Source organism: Vombatus ursinus, unplaced genomic scaffold (genome assembly GCF_900497805.2).
Source record: "Vombatus ursinus unplaced genomic scaffold, bare-nosed wombat genome assembly UNPS02005236.1, whole genome shotgun sequence".
Taxonomy (NCBI): domain Eukaryota; kingdom Metazoa; phylum Chordata; class Mammalia; order Diprotodontia; family Vombatidae; genus Vombatus; species Vombatus ursinus.
Genome location: NW_020945014.1, coordinates 7,852,063 through 7,878,862, shown reverse-complemented (window position 1 = coordinate 7,878,862; position 26,800 = coordinate 7,852,063). Strand labels below are relative to the sequence as shown.

General features: G+C 37.9%; 1 protein-coding gene across 1 annotated transcript in view; it reads right to left on the bottom strand.

The window, feature by feature from the left end:
* The window catches only part of COL22A1 (collagen type XXII alpha 1 chain), a 523,255-nt gene that overhangs the window by 39,742 nt on the left and 456,713 nt on the right, over positions 1–26,800 (bottom strand). The window contains exons 46-50 of the mRNA XM_027845270.1: positions 25,343–25,396; positions 23,865–23,918; positions 17,464–17,517; positions 13,813–13,866; positions 1,929–1,982 (exon numbers count right to left, since the gene is read on the bottom strand). Of these exons, the coding sequence (XP_027701071.1) occupies positions 1,929–1,982; positions 13,813–13,866; positions 17,464–17,517; positions 23,865–23,918; positions 25,343–25,396 (270 nt within the window). The remainder of the gene's footprint in view (positions 1–1,928; positions 1,983–13,812; positions 13,867–17,463; positions 17,518–23,864; positions 23,919–25,342; positions 25,397–26,800) is intronic.

The window sequence follows — 26,800 nt, the reverse complement described above, 5'->3', positions numbered from 1 at the left end:
GACATGACTGACTTACCTTTATATCCCCCCTACCATATAGCACAAAGCTCTGCACATAATGGGTACCTAATGAAATGTTTTCAACAAAATTTGGCAGGGCCATGAAAAGGTAGGGGAAATATTTGATCTCTAAACACCATTTTCTTCAATTATTTTTTCTACACAAGGATATTTTTAGTAATTACTGTGAAATCATTTGGAAAAATGTATGTATTTGGAAAAAAAAAAGTATTTGGGGGTCTTAGTTTCTTGATCTATAGAGCAAGGGAGTTGGATTAGATGATTCCTGAGGCTCCTTTCATCCTGAACACAAAGATCCTATGATTCCAGTCCTGGCTTGGCCACAGGCAAGTTGTTCCCACCTTTCTAGGCCCCAGGGTCTTCCTAAAACTGGTACATTGGATAGAGTGCTGTGCCCGCAGTTAGGAAGACCTGAGTTCAAAACCAGCCTCAGACACTTGCTACCTGATACCTGGCTCACAGTGTTTCCTCCCCAACTGCTGCCCTCATTCTAAGGGATTTCAAGCTATATATTGATTGTCCCTCAAACACCCCAGCCACTCTCTCAGCTCTTCAACCTACTCTCTTCTCATGAGTGACTCTTCTATCCCAACTCAGATGAATACAAAGATGTTCATACCCTTGATCTTGCCATCACCCACAAATGTAGTACCCATCTCTATGCTGGAGAATTCTGAAATCCCCCTATCCAACCATAATCTATTGGCTTTTCACCTCTTCTTCTACTTTCCTTACAAAACTCTGCTATTTGTCCACATCATGACTTCTAATCCCTTGATCCCTCAATTCTCTCTAGAGCCCGTCTCCCCTACTCTAACTACTCTCTCTTATTTTCCCCATCTTGACCTCTGGGTGAACCAATTCAACTCTACACTGTCCTCCTCTCTTGAACTTTAGCCCCCTTGTCATGTCAAGGATAATACTCAGCTAGATTATACCCAGCTTTGCCTCAGCCTTGGATCACTGCCATCATTCATTGCCTTTTACTGGTGCTTTACTGGTCCAGTCCTAATGACAATGTGGTGAAGCGCAAAAAGCACTAGGCCACAGGCCATGAGACCAAGATTCCAGGCCTAGTTCTACCACTAACTAGATTTACCAAGATCATGGTTTGACCTTGAATAAGGAAGGAAATACGCATTTATTAAGCATCTACTATGTGCCAGGCACTGTGGTAAGAGCTTTACAATTATCTCATTTGATCCTTATAACAACTCCTGGAGGGCAATGTTATTATTATCCTCATTTTATAGATGTGGAAATTGAGGCAGACAGAGTGACTTGGCCAGGGTCACATAGTTTATTTTGTTTTAGTTAGTTTATTTATGGTTAGTTTATTTATTTTGTTAAATACTTCTCAATTACATTTTAATCTGGTTTGGGTCACACTCAGAAGTTTTGCTAGTTGCATGCAGCCCTCAGGGAAGAAGTTTGACACCTCTAACCTAGCAAAGTTATTTAAAATTTGAGGCCAGATTTGAATTCTTAGGCCAGAATTGAATTCAGAACTTCCTGGTCCCGGGTCCAGTGTTTTATCCATTGAGCACCTAGCTGTCTCTAATAAGGCATTTAACATTTCTCATCCTCAGTTTCCTCCTCTTTAAAATGGGTGGGAAAGGAATAGGGTTGGACCGTATGATTTCAAACGTATCTAACAACTTTCAACTCTTATGAGTCTCTTTTCTGTTTGTTCATTTTGCATACGATAGCCTCATAGGGAGAGTGGGGCATATGCCAGTGTGGTAAATATGACTTGTTTAGAGAATCATGGAATATCAGAGAGCAAATGGACCTCTGGTCTAAGCAATTCCTGAGCAGAAATCCCCTCCACAAAATTTACAATAACCAAGTGTGCTATTTCTACTTAACTCCAGTGACTCATGTTGCCAAATAATTCAGTTACTTACTGGTTCTCCAGGGGGGCCTGGCTTTCCATCTTTACCTTCCTTCCCTTCTTCACCCTGGAAATGAAACAAAGAGGTTAGCATCACAAAGAAAAAGAGAAGAGGGGAAGCATGAAATAGTGGATAGAGAGTTAGACTTCAAAAGAGGTTCAAATGATATCTCAGACACCTGAAAGCTGTAGATGAATCCTAACCCTAGGTGAATCAAAACAGTTTTCTGAACCTCAGTTTCCCCATCTGCAATGGGGATAATAATAGCACCTAACTCACAGGGTTGTTCTGAGAATCAAATGAGATAATGCACGTAAAGTATTTCTTAAACCTTAATACTCTATGCATTATTACTCATTGCTTCATACTTTGAGGTATTATGAAAAATAAAAGAAAAAAGGGAGAAGGGGGACTGCAGAGGTAGAACGGGAAAAACTTTCTCATATAAGGAGGCATACAAGGAAGAACTTTTATTGAACAGGGGAAAATGGGGGGATGGAGCCTCTCTTCCATTAGACTGGTTCAAAAAGGGAAGAGTGTATATACACCCTCAGAAATATATCTTATCCCATAGGGAGATATGAGGGAAAGGGGTAAGAGATATGGAGGGGGAGGGAATTAAAAGGGAGAACAGACTGGGGGAGGTAGTGGTCTGAAGCCAGACAGACTTTTGAAGAGGGACAGGATAAAAAGAGAGAGAAAGATAAACAGAAGAAAATGGGTTGGAGGGAAATGTAGAGTTAAGTGATCGTAATTGTAAATATGAACGGAATGAGCTAACCAACAGAATGGAGGCAGAGAATAGAATGGATTGGAAAGCAAAATCCAACAATTATATTGCATGCAAGAGACACACAGAAAGACACACACACAGAGTTGAAATGAAGGACCGGAACAGAGTCTGTTATGCTTCAGCTGAAGCAAAGAGGGCAGGAGTGCCAGTCATGATCTCAGACAAAGCAAAAGCAAAAACAGACCTAATTGAAGGAGATAATCAGGGAATTACATTTTGCTAAAACGTACCACAGATAATGAAATTATACCAACAAATTTTATGCAAGTTTCTCTGATAAAGGCCTCATTTCTCAAGTATATAGGTAACTGAGCCAAATTTGAGAGCAGTTAGATGGTGCAGTGGATAGAGTACTGGGCTTGGGATCAGGAAGACTAATCTTCATGAGTTCCAATCTGGTCTCAGACACTTACTAGCTGTGTGACCACGGGCAAGTCACTTAACCCTGTTTGCCTCAGTTTCATCATCTGTAAATGAGCTGGAGAAAGAAATGGCAAACCATTCCAGTATCTCTGCCAAGAAAATACTAAATGGGGAAATGGGTTCATAATGAGTCAGACATGACTGAAACAATTGAACAACACAGAGTCAAATTTACATATATATTCCCCGATTGATAAATGATCAAAGGATATGAACAAGCAGTTTTCAGAAGAAGAAATCAAAGTCATCTATAGTCATATGAAAAAATTGTCTTAAATCACTATTGATTACAGAAAGGCAAATTAAAATAACTCTGTGGTACCACCTCACACTTATCAGAAATGACAAATGCTGGAGGGCATGAGGGAAAATATGTACATTAATAAACTGTTGGTGGAGTAATGAACTGATCCAAACATTCTGGGGAACAATCTGGAACTATGCCCAAATGGTTATAAAACTGCACATACTCTTTTGACCCAGAAATACTATTACTAGGTATGTACCCCAAAGAAACCAAAGAAAAAGGAAAAGGACTTATATGTACAAATATATTTATAGCAACTCTTTTTGTGGTGGCAAAATATTGGAAATTTAGGGGCTGTTCAATTGGGGAATAGCTTAATAAGTTATGGCATAGGATTGTGATAGGAGTATTATTGTGCTATAAGAAATGACAAGGCAGTTGACTTTGAAAAAAGAAAAAAAAACATGGCAAGACCTATATGTAGTGATGCTATACAAAGTCAAGTAAGAACTGGGAGTTTATTGTGCACAGTAACAGCAATGTTGTAATGATGATCAACTGAAAGATTTAGCTACTCTGATCAACAGAGCAATCCAAAACAGTTCTAAAGGACTCAAAAAAAAATTCTATCTACCTCTAGAGAGAGAATGACGAACTCTGAGTGCAAACATAATTTTTTTGCTTTATTTTTTTTTTGCTTCTTTTTTTGGCGATATGGCTAATACAGAAATATATTTTGCATGATTTCACATGTATAATTAATATCATATTGTTTGCCTTCTCACTGGGTGGGGGAGGAGTGAGAGGAAGGGAGAGAATCTAGAACTCAAATTAAAAAAAAAGAATGTTAAAAATAATTTTAAACAAAATTTTTTTCAAAAAAGAAAAAAAAAGACAATGAGAGGGAGGTTGAAAAGATGTTTCTTTCCTTTCTATCCTTACCCCCTAACCCTCACCCAGATTCCTGTTTATTTATGTCAATACTAGAATTTCAGCTATGCCATGATTTACCTGACATCTGACTTATATTCATAAAGATGGGGGTGCAATCTAACTTCATTTCTGTATCAGTTGAGATGAACATGACATGGATATATCATGACTATAAATCAAAGCTTAGGGAAAGTTAAGAGACATAGGAAGTGAATTAAAAAGATTCCTGATTAGGATCAATCTTCAGCTTTCAAATATAATCACTGGTTCTTTAACATGAAGTTCACTTTTGTTTTTAAATAGTAGCCATCACTACCCACTAAGAACTAGTAAGCTTGGATTATGCAGGAATGTTTAAAACCAATAAGCCCTTATTGTAATAATAATGATATATACTAATAATGTACTTTTAAAGGGTACAAAGTATTTTTAATACATGTTACTAAGTTGTTTCTCACAATATGGGAAAGGGTGTTGATAGGTAGTTCAGGTATTATTATTAATTCTATTATTCAAACTTGGGGTGACTTAACCAAGTCACAAAATAAGCAAGTGGCCAAGCCAGGACTCAAACCAGGTCCTCCGAATCCAAAACCAGTGTCTTTTGGCGCATTATCCAAACACCTCAGTTAATATTTTCAAGGAATGATAGTGTTCAGCAAAGACAAGAACAAGGTTAAAAAACCATTATCCTTTATAACAGAACAACCAACAGAGCACTAATTAATATATAAATAGCATTTATGTAATGCAAAATTGTTGTGCAATTGTGCAAAGCATTCTACATAGACAAACTCATCTGACACTCACCATAACCCCATGAGGTAGGTGCTAATTATTATCCCCATTTTACAAATGAGGAAACAGAAAGGCTATGTGACTTGCCCCGGGTCACAGAACTAGTAAGTTTCTGAGGCAGGATTTGAATTAAAGTCTCCAAGTCCTATGATCCATCCTCTGTACCACCTAGCTTCTCCTAATTAATGCCAATTAAAAATTGTCTATTGAATTGGACTTAAAAATTTACAAAATGCTTTGTTAAAGTCATTTAACATGATTCTCCTTTAAATAGCATTTTGTGATGGTTACTATACTTATTACTATTCCCATTTTATAGATAAGGAAACTGAAGCATAAGGAGATTAAATTATTTGCCTGTGGTCATACAACCAGAAGACCCAGAGGCGGATGACTGAGGAATCTTCTAATGGCTTTTTCTTCCTTCCCCACCCACCTCTGTTTGGAGTCACGCACTAGCATGCACTCCCTGCCTTCCTCTGCCTCATCGAATCCCTCTCCTTATTCTTCAAGATGCAGAACCTTCCTTGGTCCACTCCACTGTTACAATCTTTCATTTAAATACCTTGTATTTATTTATTTTTTTCTTGTTCTCTGTAGTTTTATGCATACTTGCTGTTACCCTCTTAGAAGGTCAGCTCCTTGAAAACAAGGATTGTTTCATCCTGTCTTTGTATTCTTAGGACCTAGCACAGTGTCAGATACACAGGCAGAGTATCAACACAGTTTGTTGGTTGACTCATTGACTTTAGGTCAACTCAAATCTTTGGACATTTTACATAATTCAGGAAAGTAGAACCACACACATGGCATCTTGTTTCAAGTTTATGACAGTCAGCTACTCACAGGACTACTGAAAGAAGCTTGGTGGCCACAGTGGATGGAGCACTGGACCAGAGGACCTGGAGGGATTCTATTGTAAAACATATGTTGGCCTATTAAACAGTGCTATGGATTGGGGAAAAGTGTGTGAAACATGAAAAGGAAATCTGACACTTAAGTCATTTGCTCTTAATCTAATTCATTTAAATAAATGCCCTTTTCACATATCAGACTTGGATAATGTTAGTAGGTGATTTTCCCTGAATGTTTTTTTTTCTTTTTAATTTTTTATTATTTGTGATAATGAAAGCTCTCTGGGATGAGGCAGGGATATAGGAAAGATTTTCTGGGAAAATAGTTGATCTGAAAACAAAAGATAGCAATAAAAATATTTTTAAAAAATTAGTTTCCTTAGTGCTAATAGATAGAAATTCCTCATGGAAATTCACATTAATTTGCCAACAAGAACTTCTGCCGGATAGTTTTAATGTATCTCTGCAGATATCCAGGAATTGAGTGCCCCCCAGCACACTAGTAAAAAAAAAGGATGTCTTTAACAAAACTACTATTGATTTTTTTTTCAATTAAAAGTTTGCTTTCCAAAACATTTTCTGAATGCATGAGGGCAAAGAGAGAGGGGCTAGAAAAGTGATAAGTCAAGGAGAGCATGAACAATAGTGCAATTGAAAAAAAAAAAACAAAACATTTCTACAGCAGGGGTGAGCACAGATTTCCCATCAAAGCCAGCAAGAAGCATTTAGAGAAAGTCACACTGAAATTTATGGATGCCTTTGAGCCCAGAACATCACATAGGTGCTATCAGCTGAGTGGGTTATGAGGAAGGCAGAATTTTGCTGTGTTTAACAAGGTTCTCATAGATTTGCACCTGGATCTACATTTATCATATAATACGATCATCCATTCATCATTTATTTATTGGGCAAAATATTCTATTAGGATCAGCTGGATCAGTTATAAATATGAATAAAACAAGGTCCTTGGCCTTAAGAAACTTAAAAATTAGCAGATAAGAGAATTTCAAGGTTAAGCCTGAAGGATAGAAACTATTTTTTTTCTTTTTCTGGGGGGATATTATTAAGAAAGTTATATAGAGAATCTAAGAAATAGAATATACGAATATGCAAAAACTACGATTTAATCTGCTCATTAAACTCCAATATTTTTAATCTCTCTTTATTCACTGCTTCCTCCAAAGAGATCTACAGACATCCCTGGATCTCCTCCATCCTTGAAGAACTTTCACTTGATCCTGCAGTACACTAAAATCAGGGCTGTGCTGGAGTCAGTTCTAACCAACTTGTAGAACCATATGGTTTAATTTTCAGTAGGAACATTTCCACCTCAGAAATCATCAAATGCTACAACCCAGGGCTTGATATATTGTTTTGTTGATTGTCTATCAGGGGTGGGGAACCTGCAGCCTCAAGGCCATATGTGGCCCTCTAGGTCCTAAAGTGTGGCCCTTTGACTGAATCCAAACTTCATAGAATAAATCCCTTTAATAAAAGGTTTTGTTCTCTAAACTTGGACTCAGTCAAAAGGCTACACCCAGGGACCTAGAAGGCCACAAGTGGCCTCGTGGCTGCAGGTCCCCTACCCCAAGAGCCTAGATTTAAGAAAGTGTTAATGATGCAGATAAAACTTAACGCTATTTGAATGAACTGTTCTTAAACATTTACCAGCACACCCCTGACTCAAACTCATCTTAGTTTGCTCCTCCCTTCCAAAGCCAATGACAGCCTAGAAAAAACCATTTATACCCATTGCCTTCACATTCTCAACTTCTACTCGCTTCTTAACTTCTTGGAAACAGATCTCCTGACAGACTGACACCTTTTCTCTTCCAGGTTAGATTAAATGTCAATTTGAAATGGTCTTTGTCCCTCTTGACCTCTCTGTAGCATTTGACACTGTTGACTATTCCCTCCTCCTAGATACAATGTCCCTTGATTTTCACAAAACTTTCTTCTTCTTATTCTCTTCCTACCTGTCTAACTGAATGTTCTAAGTCTTCTTTCATGGATTATCATGCATATCATATTATTATTATTATTATTACTATATAGGGCTTTGTGAGAAATGATTATTTCTCTCTTAAATTTAATAACTATTGTACCAGGACCAAGGTTTCCCCTTTTCTATTTCCTTATTCAGAAATCAATCTTAGAGATTCAGAAATCTCTTAGAGATTTACCCAGGCCAAGATCTAATCAGACAGTAGAAGGAATTCTAAGTTTAGGCTAATGGGTATATTCCTGCTCATTGTGTCTGCTCAGACAGGTCAGGAAAATGTTGATTCTCCTAATTATCAAGGGTGATATGGAAATTGATGTCTCTTTGACCAAGATTTGAGTGATCTAAGTCACCTACTCCAACATAGCCCACCTCCCATTTGATTAACAGGTCAGAGTTGAGTAGGCACCTCTGCAGAACACCTTCTGTCCCAAGGCCATATAGTCCATAACCCCACTGCCTTTAGAGGTCTTTGGTCTAAGAAAGATGGCCAAATGACCATCTTGTTATTAATTGTTAAATTACCCAGAAACTATGTTTCTGGAATCTTTTTTTAAATGCCACAGTTTAACTGCCAGGCACTTTGCTAAACACTTCACAATTATTATCTCATTTAAACCTCACAACAACCCTGGGAGATAGGTGCCACTGTTGCCTCAATTTTATAGATGAGGAAACTGAAGCAAACAGAAGTTAAGTGATTTGCCCAGGGTCTCATAACTAGTACGTATCTGAGGCCTATTTTGAATTCAAGTCTTCTTGACTCTAGGCTTGGTGCTCTATCTACTGCACCACTTAGCTGATATCCTATCTGCATGCACAGATAAACCCAGGCTCCTGTTCTAGTCACTTCTCTCCCCTCCCCTCCCTTACTCTTCTCTTCCTTCCCCTCCTTTTCTTTCTCCCTCGCCCTTTCTTTTTTTTTATTCTTTAAATGTATGAAATAAAACAAGCATTTCCATAACACAGTATAACAAAACAGATGATTGCACATTAAACTGCAAATCTATTATGTACAACTTGGTATTCCTTTTAAATATATAATAAAGTTATCATATACATTTCTTTTTCTTTCTCCCCCCCAGACATGGCTATTGTTGGAGATATATATGTGTGTGTGTATGTGTGTGTGTGTGTGTGTGTGTGTATGTGTGTGCATATAAAGTTATTCTATACATACTTCTATTTAACACTTCTTTCTCTGGATGCAGATGGTGTCTTAATCTCCATATGTCCTTCATAGTTAATATAGGTATTTATAATAGTCAAAATGACTTATTCACTCAGTCATTCTTGAAACAATATTGCTGTTACCATATATAATGTTCTCTTGGTTCTGTTCATTTCACTCTTCTTCTTTCATGCAAGTCATTCCATGTTTTTCTAAGATCATTCAGCTCATCATTTCTTATAGCACAATAGGATTCTATCACAATCATATACCACAACTTGTTCAGCCATTCTCCAATTGATGGGTATCCCTGCAATTTCCAGTTCTTTGCTACTACAAAGAGAGGTGCTATAAATATTTTAGAGCGTATAGGTTCTTTTCCTTTTTCTGTAATCATCTTTGAAAATAAACCAAGTAGTGGTATTTCTGGGTCAAAGGGTATAGGCAATTTAATAACTCTTGAGGCATAATTCCAGGTTGCTCTCCAAAATGGTTAGATCAGTTCACAATTCCACCGACAACGAATTAGTGTACCAATTTTTCCACATCCCCTCCAACATTTGTTGCTTTCCCTTTCAATCATGTTAGGCAATCTGATAGGTATACCATTATATTCATGTACCACATTTCTTCTTCTTTTTCTTCCTCTCTTCCCTCTCCTTCTTCCTCCTCCTTCCTCCTACTCCTCCTCTCATTTGTAATGATGTTATGAGAGTGATGAAAATGTCACTTTTTGACCCCAAAATCTCACTGTTGGGCATATAATCCAAGGAAATCAAAGATGTAAAGAAATATTTAATCTTTTTTGTAGTAGCAAAGAATTGGAAAAAAAGTAGATGCTTAAAGACTGTGGAATCTCTAGACAAAATATGGTATATGAATGTAATGGTACATTACTATGCTATAAGAAACAATGAACACATAATAAATACAAAGAGGCATGGATAGACTTGTATGAATTGATACAAAGTGAAGTAAGAAGAAGCAGGAAAAAATATTGCACCAGGGCAATTTAATGAGAAGAACAATAGCAACAAATTATATTTCAAGTTTGTATTTTAATGACCAACCTTGGTCCCAAAGAAAAGATATGAGTATGTACCTCTCTTTTCTCTTGAGAGGTAGGAGACTGTAGATATGGAATAATTGTCTGTACTTAAGGTTTAACTGATGCAATGGTTAATTTTGTTGAAATGCTTTTCCTCTCTCTTTTAAAAAATATTTGATTTAAGGGGTAGCTGTCTGGGTGAAGCAGGGGGAAGGATTTCTTGGAAAATAAATTTCTTGGAAGATAAAATAGAAAAAAAAGATATTGGTAAGATTTTTAAAAATATATACCCTTAAATCTTTGTACATAAATTTCAGTTATTAATATCTAAAATCAAAGAGCCAACATTAGCAAAATCTACCCTTCATATATACACTCTCAACTACTTTGGGAATAAAATCCATTCTCCTTAGTCTAGTATTGGAGAGAGCACCAGCATTTTGCTTTCTTTCTAGCCTTCTCTCCATAGTATATTAGGTCTGGAAGGGAGCTTAGAGATTATCTAGTGAAATTCTCTTATTTTATAGATAAGTTAACTGAGGCTAAGAAAGGGTAAGTGATTTGTCCAGGGTGACATAGATTATTAATGGCATGGCTAATCAGAAATAATTACATCATCTGTCTTAGTCTCTCACTGTCCCTCCCCACTGGACATACAATGCACATTCCTCTCTCACACATTTCTTTTATCTAGACATCTCTTTCTACTCTTTTCCATTGACTCAAATCTTATTGATAGTCAAAGGAGAAAAGTCCCTCCCCTCCTATGAGGCTTTCTAAGCACATGCGGATTTCTCTTGTCCCTGATATCATATTACTTAATAGCTTATATTACCTATTTGGTCTTTATATAGACACAGACATTTTTTCAATTGTTAATTATTTCTTTGAATGTTAATCTTCATATGTTTAAATCCTCTTTGTGTAGATGCCTTATAGGCTGCTTTAAGGCAAGGACTATATTTTTATTCTGTGTATAGTTCATAGATTTAAGCACTGCATCAAATGAATTTAATGAGCATCTATTATGCACCTGCTATGTGCTGGGTCCTCTGTTCAGTGCTGGGGCTATGAAACTGAAAAATAACCCTGTTTCTGCTCTCATGGAGTTTAAGGTGTAACTTAAGAGGATTACGCACATACAAAAATAGGTATGATAGCAAGTGGAATAGAACAAAACGTGCTCAAAGCATTTTTCATTGAGCAATAAATCTTTAATAAGCACCTACTAGGTACAATGAATTCTATCTAGCATGATGTAGTATGACGTACGTTCAAAAGTGGATAGCATAAGGACTCTTGCCCTCAAAGAATTTTTGTCTAGTAGAGGAGATAAAGTATGCATGCAATTTACATAACACAATGTGTGTTTCAAGGCAGAATTTGAAAGTATTATTAAGAGAACACAAAGTACTATCTACATTTACTCACTGGAGAACTAGATTGTTTTTGCCTGAGAAGTCCAAGACAGGCTTCTTGCAAAAAGGAGTAGTTAAGCTGGGCCTTGAAAAGATGGATGTGTTTTGACTGAATTAATGTGGAACAAAAACTCCACGATTGTCACCTCTCTTTTCTCTCTTTGCCAACACTCTCATTTGGGGGCTCGAGTAAGTGATAGGACATAAGGTAAAAATGTTTCTCACCACTGATGCTTTGACATAAAGATGGAGAAGGCCTGAAGACCCGATTCTCAGGTACATCCGGCTCCACCACAGTGTCAGCCACTTTGTTAACTTAAGCTCTGGGCTGTAGTGTGACAACCATTGTGTGCTACCTTGCTCATCAAGAATTGATTTTATTGATTTCACTCTGAACTTTCTATAAGTAGGGCAGGCCAGAAACAACAGTCTATAGACTGGCCACAAAGAGAGACAACTAATTGAATTCTCTGTTTTTGAAAGGACATTGATAAGCTTAGCTATATCTAGATGAGGAGGGCCTTCTGAGAGTAACACTTTAAAATGTACAAATAAAATACAGAGGATTTCAAAGGAATCCAATTATATTGAAATAGTTACAGATTGGTTTTAAGTTCATTGACCTCAGATTAAGAATCCCTGCTCTAGATGGATGGAACAGCCTCCAGATGCTCTTGTTTGAGAGGGACACTATACTGATTACATCATTATATACTGAAACACTGCATAGTCTCCTAAATGAGGTCCATAATCACTCAAAGGAATTCAACCTTACTATCCACATAGGGAAAACAAAATGGATGATGAATGTTTATTGTCCAGACTATGCCATGCAGTAAGATGCAAAACCTAAAGAGCTGGTTCATCAATACATATGTTTAGGCAGACTTTAGACATCAGGACATATGTGTGTGTGTGTGTATACATATGTATATGTATATGTGTGTGTGTAGTACACACATGTGTGTGTGTATATACGTACATATACACATGTATACATACATGTATGTGTGTGTACATATATACACACATGTATAGAGTTCATTGCACCTAGCAGGTGCTTATTAAAGATTTATTGATAAATGAAAAATATTTTGAGCACATTTTATTCTATTCCCTTTGCTATCATACTTACTTTTGTGTGTCTAATCCTCTTAAGTTACACCTTAGGCTCCATGAGAGCATATATATATATATATATATACATACATATATACACACACACACACATATACACATATATGTACACAAATATACGTGTGTGCACATCTGTCTCTGTATATACATATATATTTTAGGACAAAGAGCAGGACAAAATATGAACAGAAGAAGATGGTATTGAATTATCTTTGGGGAATGGGATGGTAATTTTAAAGGACCATATTTTTAAATATCTATATTCTTCTCGTAAGGTTATTTGGCTATGGGTCATAGAAAACCACAGTCTCTGAAGAACTAAAGATATCACATACAGGGCAATAGAGAGAGGCATGAATAGACTGCAACATATTATCAGTGAAGAACTGTGCTGGAAGGTAGGGTAAAGGATACTATTAGAGAGATGAATGGAAAAGGAATGAGGCCAATCATGTATCTAGAGTGGATGATAACTAATTAAAAGCCAATGGGCTCTAATTATAACCATGTAATACCAACAAACATAGAAAAGGACCTCTCCAAGATGCTGGGAGGACCTTTAAGTAGAGGATTTAGTGGGACACAAGGACAATAGTTACAGGGTAAGAAGTGGGTAAGTCGCAATTTGCACCACTGAAAGGAGTACTCATACAACCTATGGATCTATGTACTCATTAAGGTAAAAATGAAATTTAAGGTTTACTAAACATGGAACTTGTAATGACAGCGATCCTGTGTTCTGGTCCCATGTCCGACACCGATTATTTGTATGATGTTAGACAAGTTATTTCACACTCTCTAGACCTCAGTTTCCTCGCCTGGAAATTGGGAATGACAATATTGGCACGCTCCAGGTCATAGGGTTGTTGTGAAGAAGGCTCTTTGTAAACCCGCAAGAGCTTTAGACATGTGATATATAGTCCCCAATAGTAATGACTGAATATAACATAGGTCTCCATGGTAAATTCCTCCCTTCTCTCATGGCCACTGTGAACTTTTTTTGATCCAATAGCCCATGTTAGTGCTAAAGCCTGAATGATTTAGAAGGAATAAATGATCACATGCTACTTACAGGAATTCCAGGTAATCCAGGTGGGCCCTGAGGACCAGGAGGACCATCTTTACCCTGTAAAAGACCCGAGATGCAGCTGCATTATTTTCACATTGCTATGATTTTCTAGAAAAGAATGATTTCAGCACATTAAGGCCATAGGCTCTTTAGGAACAAATGTTTGGAAATGCATTTAATCCAGAGCTTATGATACTCCTGAAATCCCCACTGTCAGAGTGGACTAGTGTAATAGCCTGCTGGTTGGCCTCTGTGCCTCAAGTCTCTTCCTACTGCAATCCATCCTCCACTCAGTTATCAAATTAATACTCCTAAAGTGCATATCTGATCATGTCAGCATCATATCCAATACAGAGTCAAATATAAAATCCACTGTTTGGCATTCAAAGCCCTTCACAACCTGAACCCCTCCTACCTTCCTAGTCTTCTCATACTCTACTCCCCACCACATAATCTGTGATCAATGACATTGGTCTTGCTATTCCTTGAAGGAGACACTCCATTTTCTTTTCTTTTCTTTTTTTTGGGGGGGGGGGGGCGGGGCTAGGCAATGGGGTTAAGTGACTTGCCCAGGATCACACAGCTAGTACGTGTTACGTGTCTGAGGCCGGATTTGAACTCAGGTCCTCCTGACTCCAGGGCCAGTGTTCTATCCACTACACCACCTAGCTGCCCCAAGACACTCCATTTTCATACTAAACATTTTCACTGGCTGTCCCCTATGCATGGAATGCTCTCCCTCGTCATTTCCACCTCCAGGCTCCCCTGGCTTCCTTTAAGTCTCAGCTAAAATGCTGCCTTTTACAAGAAGCCTTTCCCAACCCCTAAATCCTGCTGCCTTTCCTCTGAGACAATCTCCAAGTTTTCCTGTGTGTAACTTATTTTTACATAGTTGCTTGTATATCATCTCCTTCATTAGAGTATGGGATTGTCTTCGTGTTCCCAGTCCTTAGCACAGTGCATGACATATAACACAGTGACAAAAGTGAGGACATTATAGCCAAAAGGTTTCTAAGAAAAGGTCCATAATAGAATTACTGTATCTCTGAGATGGAGTTGGGGGGGGAGGAAGGAGGAAGTACTGTAGAAACAGGACAAAGCACATTTGGATAAGAATTTCCAGTAGAGATAGCATCCTTAAAAAAAAAAAAAAGTCTGGAATGGGTAGGCCACCTTCCCCTGCATTTCTTTTCTTTAGTTCCCTTGATATTCTGGACCTTTTCTTATTCCAAATGAATCTTGTTATTATTTTTTCTAGCTTTATAAAATAATTTTGGTAGTTTAATTGGTATGGCACTGAATAAATAAATTAGTTTAGGTAGAATTGTCATTTTATTATATTAGCTCAGCCTACCTATGAGCAACTGATGTTTTTCCAGTTATTTAGATTTGAGTTTATTTGGGTGAAAAGTGTTTTGTAATTGTGTTCATAGAGTTCCTGAGTTTGTTTCGATAGGTAGACTCTTAAATATTTTGTAATGTCTACAATAACTTTAAATGGAATTTCTCTTTCTATCTCCTGCTGTTGGGCTTTGTTGGTAATAAATAGAAATGCCAATGATTTATGAGGGTTTATTTTATATCCTGTAACTTTGCTAAAGTTGTTTATTATTTCAAGTAGTTTTTTACTTGATTCTCTAGGATTCTCTAAGTATATCATCATATCATCTGCAAAGAGTGATAGCTTTGCTTCTTCTTTGTCTATTGTAATACCTTCAATTTCTTTTTCTTCTCTTATTGCTAAAGCTAACTTTTCCAGTACGTTATTGAACAACAGTAGTGATAATGGACATCCTTGTTTAACCCCTGATCTTATTGGAAATGCTTCTAGCTTGTTCCCATTACATATGATGCTTGCTGAAGGTTTGAGGTAGATGCTACTTATTATTTTAAGGAAGACTCCATTTATTCCTATATTCTCTAGTGTTTTTAATAGGCATGGGTGTTGCATTTTGTCAAAAGTTTTTCTGCATCTATTGAGATGATCATGTGGTTTCTGTTATTTTTGTTGTTGATTTGATCAATTATGCTGATAGTTTTCCTAATATTGAACCAACCCTGCATTCCTGGTATAAATTGACAGACTTAGCTCTTCTCAGCATTGCAAGAATCTAAGACATCTCCCAAGATCTCATGATGGAAAATGCTATCCATACCCAAAGAAAGAACTATGGAGTCTGAATGCAGATCAAAGCATACTATTTGCTCCTTTTTTTTCTTCTGTTTTATTTTGTTTCCTCTTTTTGGTGGCTCCTCCTATTGGTTCTAATTCTTCCTTACAATGTCACTAATGTGAAAATATGTTTAATAGGAATGTATATGTATAGCCTATATTAGATTGCACGCCATCTTGGAGAGCAAGGTGGGAAAGGAGGGGGAGAAAAATTTAAAACTCAAAAGCTTATGGAAGTGATTGTTGATAAATCAAAATAAATTAATAAAAAAATTAAAAATAGATGGAGAAGAAAAAAAAAAGTCATCTAGCTATACTTGAAGACTACCAGTTTTGAGCAACCCTGTAGGCAGTCCATTGTACTCTTGGACAGCAGTGATTGTTAGACTTTTTTTCTTTCTATCAAGCCTGGATCTGCCTCACTGGAATTCCAACCCATTGCTCCTCCATTGTTCCTGTTTGAGACATGAAAAACAAGTCTATTCCATCTTCTACCTGACAATCTTTTGGGTAATTGATTGTGGATATAATGTCACCCCTAAGTTCTCTTCTCCACAGTAAATATCTCTCTTCCTTCAACCAGTCTTCATGGGGTAGGGGATCCAGTTTCCTCACTATCCTTGTGGTCCTACTCTTGCCACGCTCTAGTTTATCAGTAACTTTCCTAAAATACGTCCTCCAGATATAAACATCATACTATCAATGTGGTCCAACCAAGGCAGATAGTAATAGTTGTATCTCTAATAGTTGTATTTTTTTTTTAGGTCTGGACCTGTGATTTCATCAACTTAGGAAGTTCCCAGTGAGGAAGTTCTTCCTAGTTCTTGATTTGCACTTGGGCAACTCATTGGCAGTTTATAAGCTTAAGGAGTTTACTGGAGAATTAGAGCTACTCACTCACTTTACAGATAAAGGAACTCAGGACCAGAGAGATTAAATGATTTGTTATAGATCACCCAGGTTTTTAAGTAGCAGAGCCAGGTTTCAGGATCTTCAACCAAATCCTCCGAATTCAAATCCATTTTGCTTCCCATTGTATTGCACAAAACTGAATTAAACAAAGACATCTTCCTTGACCCTAGTCAGAAAGGTAAATTAGAGCTAGATTATGGCAGGCTTTGAATGCCAAGATTAGTATATATTCATATTTTACTTGGCAGGAAAAGTGGTGTTTCTCAAGGTTTTGAAGTGAAGAAGGAATATATTCAGACTTGTGTATTAGGAAGATGGAATGGGTCATGAATTGTGGTATGTGGGAGGAATTAGAGGACGGAAAGACCAGAGAAAGAGAGATCATTTTCATAGGTGTTCTATTAGTTCTGATTAGAGGGGATGAGAAATTGAACTAGGGTGATGGCAGCAGTAGTGGATGGAGGTGATAGAAGGGAGAGATGTTATTGAGGCAGAATGGATGGAATTTAATAATTCATTCAATATCATTGTTTTTCAGACTAGGAAAGGCTCAGCAGTGGAAGGCTTACTGTTACTCCTGGGCTTCCTGGTGGGCCGGCAGGTCCTGAAGCACCAACTGTCCCCTAAGGAAACAAAAAACCAGCACAGAGAATATATGAAGAGTTCCTCCAACAGCCTTACTGACATGCTTAATCACAGCAGCTGAAGGACAATCAAGACTTCTGTTCCTTCACAGCAGTGGACAAACATGGCCCAGTAAGTCACCTACCCCTCAGATCCATGCTGGAGAACCGGTTACTGGAATAGGATGTCCAAACATATCCACTCTTCCCTCTAGCAGCCTCAGGCTGCTAGACAGAATAAAGCTGAAAATAATAGCTAAAAATGGAAGCAGGTTCTATTCCAATAACAATAATTGGCATGCAGTCAATAGAACAATAACAATTATACCAGCTTCCACTCAAATCCTTCTTTACTGTCCCTCATAGTATGGATGAGATGTGGGTTCAGCCAGCCAAACACAAGCTCAGGCAGGGCTGTAAAGGCTTTGAATAGGGCCTGGCAATGTGTCCATCACATGAAGACCAGCCTAGCTAACTGAGGAGAGCTTTAGGATCAGGAGGTCAGCAACCAGGTGATGGATTTCTTGGCCACAACTCATTAAATCATTGTCAGGGGAATGCAGAGATCAGGACATGCATAGGTAGAGAAAAAAATGCCTATAAGGACAAAGTTACAAATTTTAAGGCTTTAAACTAATAGAAAGAGAGGTTTATAGGATCATAAGGGAAGTTAGAGACCTTCTAGTATAATGCCTTCTGCCTTACAGATGAGGAAACTGAGGCCCAGAGGTGCTAAATGACATACTCCTGGTCACTCACACAGTAAATTGTCAAAGGTGGGATTTCAACCCACGTCCTCTGATTTTAGAGTTTCATCCCCACCCCCACTGTACCACACACTAGACAGTTTACAAAGCATCTCAACATATACTATCTCATGTAATCCTCACAATTCTATGAGTTCAATAGCTCAAGTATTTCACCCATTTTACGGATAAAGAAATTAGGGTCCAGCTATGCTAAATAATGTCTTTCATAAAAGTGAGCAATCACTCAAGACTACACAGGTAGCAGCCTCCCAACAGCTCTCTAGAAAATAAGTAAATAAATAGAAATGACAGCATTCTAGCTCTTGAATATTCAACAGAAGAACCTGGTTTTCATTCCCAGAGAAAAAATAGCAGTGAAGAAAATGTCTCTCTAACAGGCCGAAACCACAAGAACAAAGGGGCTGAGTGGCCAGGGCATCACAGAGTGAGAGACGAAGAAAAATCATTGAGCCATGAGTCAGGCTTTCTCAAGGATACATGGTCTTTAACTGCCAGAGGGAGGCAGCGGCCCAAAGAGCTGGGCACATTGATTGGTCTTTAGAATTTAGAGATGCCAGAAACCTTTATCAGAGCCCCTTGGTCGGAGCCTACTGTCAGAGCACTTCCCCCAAACCCCAGCTTATTTTATAGGATGCCTTTAGGCGTGATGATGGGGAGGAGGGACAGACATTAAGAGAAATAAGTGTCAAGGGAGCTAAGGAGACTAACCATTTGGACATGTCACTCAGATGGCTTCCTGGTTGGGTGACTTGTAGTCTGCCTTTTAGGAGATGGAGAGGTGATGAATGAAATCAAGTCATAATTATGTGTGCAGACTCCTTGAGGGTAGGGATGATTTCATTTGTCCTGGTACTCTCAGTACCTAGCATAGTCCTTTGCATATAGTAAGTGCTTAATAGATGCCCTCTGAATTTAAAGTTCTGACTCATTTATCTGAAATGAACCTTAAACAGCAAGCACCTAGTTCAACCTCTTTACTTTGAAGATGGGGAAATTGAGGCTCAGAAAAGAGGACATTACTTGTCCCACATTAGTAAGTGGAAAAACCTGGGCTCCCCCCAGTCCAAGCCAAATTTCAACTTCAAAAAAGGTCTTTCTGCCTTAAGTAATTTTCCAGTCTTGTGTAATTTAGAGCCTGCCTGAGTTAGAACATAGCCAGTTGCATCCCAATTACATCAGTGACTAATGATATAAGCCTGGGCAAGTTCTTTACTACAATTGTGCCTGGTATGTAGGAAGTGCTTAATAAACACCGAGCCCACTGTGTGCAAAATTGTAGTCAAAAGAGCTTTGCAGAGGGAATAAAAATAAATGGATTTATGTCACAGCTTTGTGACTTACTAGCTGACACCAAGCAAACGTTCCTATTCATAGTGATTGATACAATCCCTTCAAAGCTCAGTTTCCTCATCTATAAAATGGACATCATAATCCATGGTCTGACTTGTCTACCTGACTGGACTGTGAGGAATAAATTAAAAGATCAAGTCTTTATATACTGTACACACACACACACACACATATATACATATATGTATATATATACATGCACTTTATATGCTACATATATACTTTATATACTACACATAAAATATGTATACTTTATATATACTATACATGCTTATATATATATACATTATATATACTTTATATACCATATCTTTATATACTATAAATATAATGTGAGATGTAATTGTTTTCTTTTTATTATTGAAATTACATTGCTAATTCTAATAATATTAAGTTATATCAGTAATTCTAATAATAATAATAATTAATAATAATAGCTAGCATTTACATAACACTTTAAGGTTTGCAAAGTATTTTACAGATGTTATCTCATTTAATCCTCACAACAACCCTGGGGCATGGGTACTATTATTATCCTCACTTTAAAGATAAGGGAACTGAGGCAGATAGATTGTCACATAGCCAAGAAGTATCTGAGGCTGCACTTGAACTCAGGTCTTCCTGATCCCAGGGCTGGCACTCTATCTACGGCACTGCTTGCCAGTCATATGAGGCTGGGCAATTCATTTAAATTATTTAGGCCTCAGTTTTCTCATCTGTAAAATGAGGGATTAGGGCTCAATGTCTTCTAAGGTACTTTCCTGCTCTAAATCTATGAGTTATTAAGTGACAGTTTATAAACTTTTATTAAGCACCTACTATGTGCCAGGCATTGTGCTGAGTGCTTACAATCTAATGGGGAAGATAACACAGAAAGGAAAGCTGAAAGAGTGGTGGTGGGAGAAGTACCTTGTGTGGGGGCATGCTGGAGAATTCTTGAGAAGTCCAAAAACAGTATAGCTAGTGGAAAATAGAGAGAAAATCCATGCTAAGCCCTCTCCTTAAATAGACAGAGAGGTTGCAATCTGTATTGGGGGAAGGACTTCACACACTGAGTGCTTCAAAAGTTGATGACATCACAGATTCTCTGCATATTCCCAATGCCTACTACTGGATCTTATGCTTTGTAGGTTCTTAATTCAATTTTGATGAATTGAAGTTAATGATCTAATCCAGGCTCTGCCTCTAACTTACCATGTGACCTTAGGCCAGTCCCTTGACTTTTCTGGCCCTCATAATCCTCATCCGTAAAAGAAGGGGATTAGACTGAATGACTTCTGCGATGTTCTCTAGTTCTAAAACATAATGAGTGATTGACCAGTGTCCAACTAGAAGCACTGAATTTCCCTTCTGGATCTAGTGCTGATTATACTTTGTGGCTTTTTCTGGCTAAGGCTCTGGTTCCAACCTAATTAATAAAGATATAAATAAGGATGCTCATATTTATTCAGCAATTTAGAATTTACAAAGTTTTATCCTCACATCTACCCTATGAAGTAGGCATCAAAATAACTTTATGGATGGAAACAAAGAATTGGAGTAGATTGTGGAATTTATAAGGGCCAGTGAATTAGCCAGAGCTTGAATCCAAGTCCACAATTCCCTTTCCTTTCTGCCATTTTGCCTCTAGAATGGGACATCTCTCTCCTCTACCTCAAGTAGCCACGTCTCTTGCCATCCTGAAAGAAGGTATGGGAATGTGGCTCCCACGTACAGAAGATACATGAAGTCTGAAAAGAACGGTGACCACACTGAGAAATGAGCAAGCTGGGACATGTACAATTTCTTAGACCTTTGAGGATGCATAAAGAACCTTAGGGAAATATAACCTGGAAATGAATGGAGAGGGACTGGAGGTGCTGATGCTGTACTCTGTTCTCTGTTGCTATGGCTACAATTGATGAATACCATGAATCATTTGAAATAAATGAGATGTAATTCACAGAGGAAGAGCACAAGTGATCTATAGAAGAAAAGAGGCCAGCACACAAGGGCAGAAGAAGCAAACTAGAATGGGGCCATAAGCTGGAGCAGTTTACTGTTTATTTCAAGGTCAAAACGTTAACACATGGAAGGAGATCATTCACAAACTTCTGATGGAAATAGACAGTCATCATTCCTTACATTTGCATAGTGTTTCATGGAGTATGAAGGGCTTTCCCGGAAATGATCTCATTTGATCTCTACCACAATCTGATTAGCAAACTATTAATAGTGATAAGTATAGCTCACGTTTCTAGATATTTTATAGTTTACAGAGCTCTTCCCTCACAAGAATTCTGTGGGCAGGCAGTGTATTAATACCCTTGTTTTTCAGATTAAAAAGCAAGGCTCAGAAAGAGTTAAAAAGCCAATCAATAAGTATTTATTAATCATTCACTATGTACCAGGAACTGTGCTAATCAAAGATTTCAAGGTGAAAGTGATCTAGGGTGATCTTATCTCATCTTAACCTCATGTTATAGATGAGGAAATCGAATTCTCAAGAGGCTAAGTGTCTAGGCTAGGGTCAAATGGATGGATATCATAGGAAAGGTAATGAACTTGAAGTCAGAGTGCCTGGTTTTGAATCTCAATCGCAGCTGTGCCACTTACGAGATGTATGATTTAGGACAAACCTGTTTCCTCCTCTGGCCCTCAATTTCCTTGTCTGTGAGACGAGACTTTGCTGAGATGATAGCTAAGTTCTCTTCCAGCTCTGATGGTATATAATTCTGTCAGTCGTGTGCAGTGAGTTGGTGGTAAAAATGGAACCAAGACCCAGGTTCTGACTCTGAATGCTCTAATTAATGCTGATTCTCATTTTGAGGAAATGTGACCAGGGCATTCTGAATGTGAAGAGAGGTGTGAGGGTCAGACTAGAGGACCTCAGAAGAGTCCATTCCAGTGCTCAGATTTGATAAGCCTAGGATACCGGTAGTGATTTGTCACCACAGACTTTCAAAGGCCAGAGAGGACATTACTCCATGTTCTGTAGTCATGTAATAGAGAGTGAAGCCATTACTTGGTATTGTTTTTGAAACACTGAAATTGGGAGGAGGCAGAATGAGATGAGATGGATGGACAGGCAATAAATGGAAAGGTCATAGAAGAAACTCAGGATGAAGAATTAAGAAAGGAATGATGCTTAGATAGGCTGGGAATGGAGGTTTCATGAAGTATTACACTGGAGTTAGAAGAAGACAAAAGAATAGAAGATAACAGAGGTTTTTAATTTTTTTTTATCATAGACCCCTTTATCAGTTTGGCGAAGTCTATGGACCCCTTCTCAAAACAACATTTTTAAATAATCGAAGGAAATAATAAATTTTAATTATAGCTTAGGAGAAATAAAGAAGCTCCCCACCCAAGTTCATGAATGTCTTGAAAACCATGAACTCCAGTTTAAGAATCTCTAGTGGTAATGGGGTAGGGGTAGGGGTAGGAATGGAGGAGGAAGAGAAAGAAGAGGAGAAAGAGGAGAAAGAGGAGGTGGAGAAGGAAGAGTCTCATCTCATTCTAATTCCTACTGAAATCAAAACTGTTGATTTAGTTCATACTTTACCAATGTTAGTGTCCTCTTGTACATAGGGGAATATTATGATTGTTTAAAGACTTAAAGATCGGTAAAACCATTGGACTTAGAAGTTCTAAGTCCCAACTCTGCCACTAATTACCTGTCTTTGACCTTGGTCAAGGCACTTCTCTCTAGGTATCAGCTTCCTTATTTTAAAAATCAAGACATTGGACTAACACTGACCTTGGAAGGAGAGGACCTCATTCATACTCTGACACTTAACTTATTCATGTCTGACAGTGTCACCTCAGAAAAGTCATTTAACCTTTTCTTGGCCTCAATTACCTCATCTGTAAAATAAGAAGGTTGGAAAAGACCATCTCTGAGGTCCCTTATGGCTCTAGATTTATGATCCTATGACTAGAGGATCTCCATGGTACCTTCCAGTTCAAAATCCTATGAAATACCCAAAGAAATCTCTATCCCTAAGCTATTCAAATGTGGCTCTTTCATTTTTTCACTTTCAGGTTCCTCTATAACTTTCCTTCCATTCCTTTTCAGTCCATTCCCCTCAATCTTCCTCCAACCAATGCAGATTGTCTAAAGTATTGTCCAGAGACAAGGCCAAGTGGAGATCTTGAACATCACACCAGAGACTGAGAAAGGAAGGGAGGAATTTAAGATGATCTTATAAAGCAATGAGATAAAAATTCAACAACAAAACTACTTACAGGTGGTCCTGGATCCCCAGCTGGTCCCATGAAACCAGGAACTCCAGGATGACCCTGGGGGTGGGGTGGGGGAAAGGGAGAAACAGTAGAAATATTACAAGTTTTTCTGTATTCATTCATTTATTCATTTTTCATATGCTTTATGGATTCATACAATCACAGTACTAGAAGACACTTCAGAAGTCATGGAACCCAGTCTGTATCAGATGTAAGAATTATCCATTATGACTGAGGACAGATTTGTAACCAAAAGGTTAGCAAACAGGTGATACATTTCTTGGCTATCACAGTCCATTAAACCATCTACTGAAGTATGAGGACATTGGGATCTGTAGCAGTAGAAAATAAATCACAAGAATGAAACCACAAATCCTTAAAAAACTACGGTTTCTAGTAATGAGGTTGGAGGTTGGATTAATTGTCTTCTAAGGCTGATTCCAGTTTTTTAGCATCTATGGTTCTATGAATGAGAATTACTTCAATGTTTTGCAAAATCTGTTATTTCACTGGCACTGATAACAGCCCCTACATACTTTATTGATTGGTGGGAGGACAAATATAATTCCCTGCTCACTAAATTCTGGTGATAAGCCACTAAATTCTGGTGATAAGCCTCTAAATTTAGCTTGCCTGATCCTTGGGTGACAGACCTGGGTGTCTACTGAATCTTTCCAGTTTGGAAAGACTTGCCAGAACTTTTGTCCTCTATTTTAGACTTAGGGAGCATAAGGTCACCTTCACACTATGATGGAGCAGTATAACAGAACATTATTGGTGGGCAAATAAAGAATAAGATATGTATATGTGTGTAAAATATGTATATAAAATATACATACCTATATACATATAAAATAATTTGTGTATATAAATATAAAATAAAATATCTATATACGCAAATGTATTTAGGTATACATAGATACATGTATCTGTGTGTATATATAAGCAAGAGAGGAGGTATGCAACATGAATTACATGAATTACTGAATTACTGATAGGTAGATAATGATATGAGTGACTCATAGTCTGACCTCACCAGCACACAACTTGAAAGGAAGTATTTCATTTGTGACAAACATAACTGTCTGATGAGTCATGTTTATAGTTTGTGAGATTAAACTGAATTGAATTGAGAACTGGATCAAGTAACTGGGGATTTTTTATGTCTTTAATAAATATCATTTTGACAGACAGAGGGCAGATTAAGCCAGAAAATTGAACAGAATTGGAGAGGAAGTTCCCGTAAGAAAAGATAATTTCTTGGAGTATCTTTGGAGATAGTTAGGCAAATAGTAGAAAGGAGAATAGGCATGGAAGATTTTTAAGCTGAGAAGTGATTAAATAGTTATTTTTATTTCTAACTTAGCCAAAGGAAGTTATCCTTTAAGGAAGAAATTGGGGAAGTAGTTTTGTGGGTGAGAACAGTAATATTAATGATTCCTGGGAATGAATGGGAAAGTAGGAAGGAAATAGTTTATTACCTGTTCACCTTTTTGTCCAATCTCACCATCTGCTCCTGGTTCTCCTTTAGTGCCCTAAAAAGAACCAGAAAACCATTACTGGTTTTTTTACAACAGTCATTCTAGATATACATAGGTTATTGATCCCTTCTCTTCACCAAAGGGATACACCAACCAAAACCAAAATCAAAACCGAAACGACAAAAATCTCAGAAAAAAATTTATGAGGCCCTGTATAGAAGCACCATTTTTGTGTGTGTTTGGTGGTGGTGGTGGTGGTGGGGGGAGGGTTATCTAAGATTCAAGTCAATTCATTTTAAGAAGCACTTATTCAGTATTCCCTTTTCCTCACCAAAAGGACAAATATACACCAACCAAAACCAAAAGTGAAACTGAAACAAAAAACTCAGAAAAAAAAGGTATAAAGTATCTACCAGGAGCTGGGCACTAAGAATATAAAAGACAAAACAAAACAAACAAAACAGCTTGTAACTTCTAGCAACTTACATTTTACAAAATTTATACAAATAAAAAAATACAATATAATTTGCCGAAGGGTAGGTAGAGCCAAGATGGAGGGGTAAAGGCAGGGACTCCCTTGAGCTTTCCCCCAATCCCCTCCAAATACCTTTAAATAATGACTCTAAACCAAGTCTAGAGTGACAGAACCCACAAAAAGATGGAGTGAAACAATTTTCTAGCCCAACACAACTTAGAAGGTTGGCAGGAAAGATGTGGTGCACCACAGTGATAGAGGAGTGTGGTCCAGTTCAGGCTACACTAGCATAGATGGGGCCCCAGCAAACTGGAAGCAGGCCTGCAGAGTGACTGAATCCATGGCAGCAGTGGTGGTTTCCTGACATCTTAGCCCACAGATGGTAAGGGGGGGTTGGACAACTGGTCAGAAAGAGATTTATTGGGGTCTCATTACTGGCACCAAGAGCAGGACTCTGTTGCATTGCATTATACTTGAATCTGGGCCTCAGTCCTGGATGGCAGTCCCAAGGTGAGGAGAAGCACTAAAATAGAAGAGCTTGTGGCAGCAGTGAAGAGGGAACCCTCTTCACATTTCCGGGGCAGAAAAGAATGCTTGTGGTCACTCACAGACCAGAGCACAGGCCAGGAAAGGAGTAAACACCTCACCCCTTATCATACCAACTTGGAAGAACTGAAAATTTACAGCTCCCTAGAAGTACCTCTGAAAACAGCTGCTCAAAACCCCCAAAGCTTGGGATAGTTCATTCTCCACAATGAAAGCAGACCCCTACCTTAACAAAGAGTTTATAACTCAACTAATTGGCTGGGATCATTAACAAACAAAAGAAGTCAGACCATAGAATCTTTCTTTGGTGACAAAGAAGATAAAAACACAAAAACAGAAGAAGACAACAAAGTCAAAGCTCCTACATCCAAAGCCTCCAAGAAAAATGTGAATTGATCCCAGGCCATGGAAGAGCTCAAAAAAGGATTTTGAGAAGC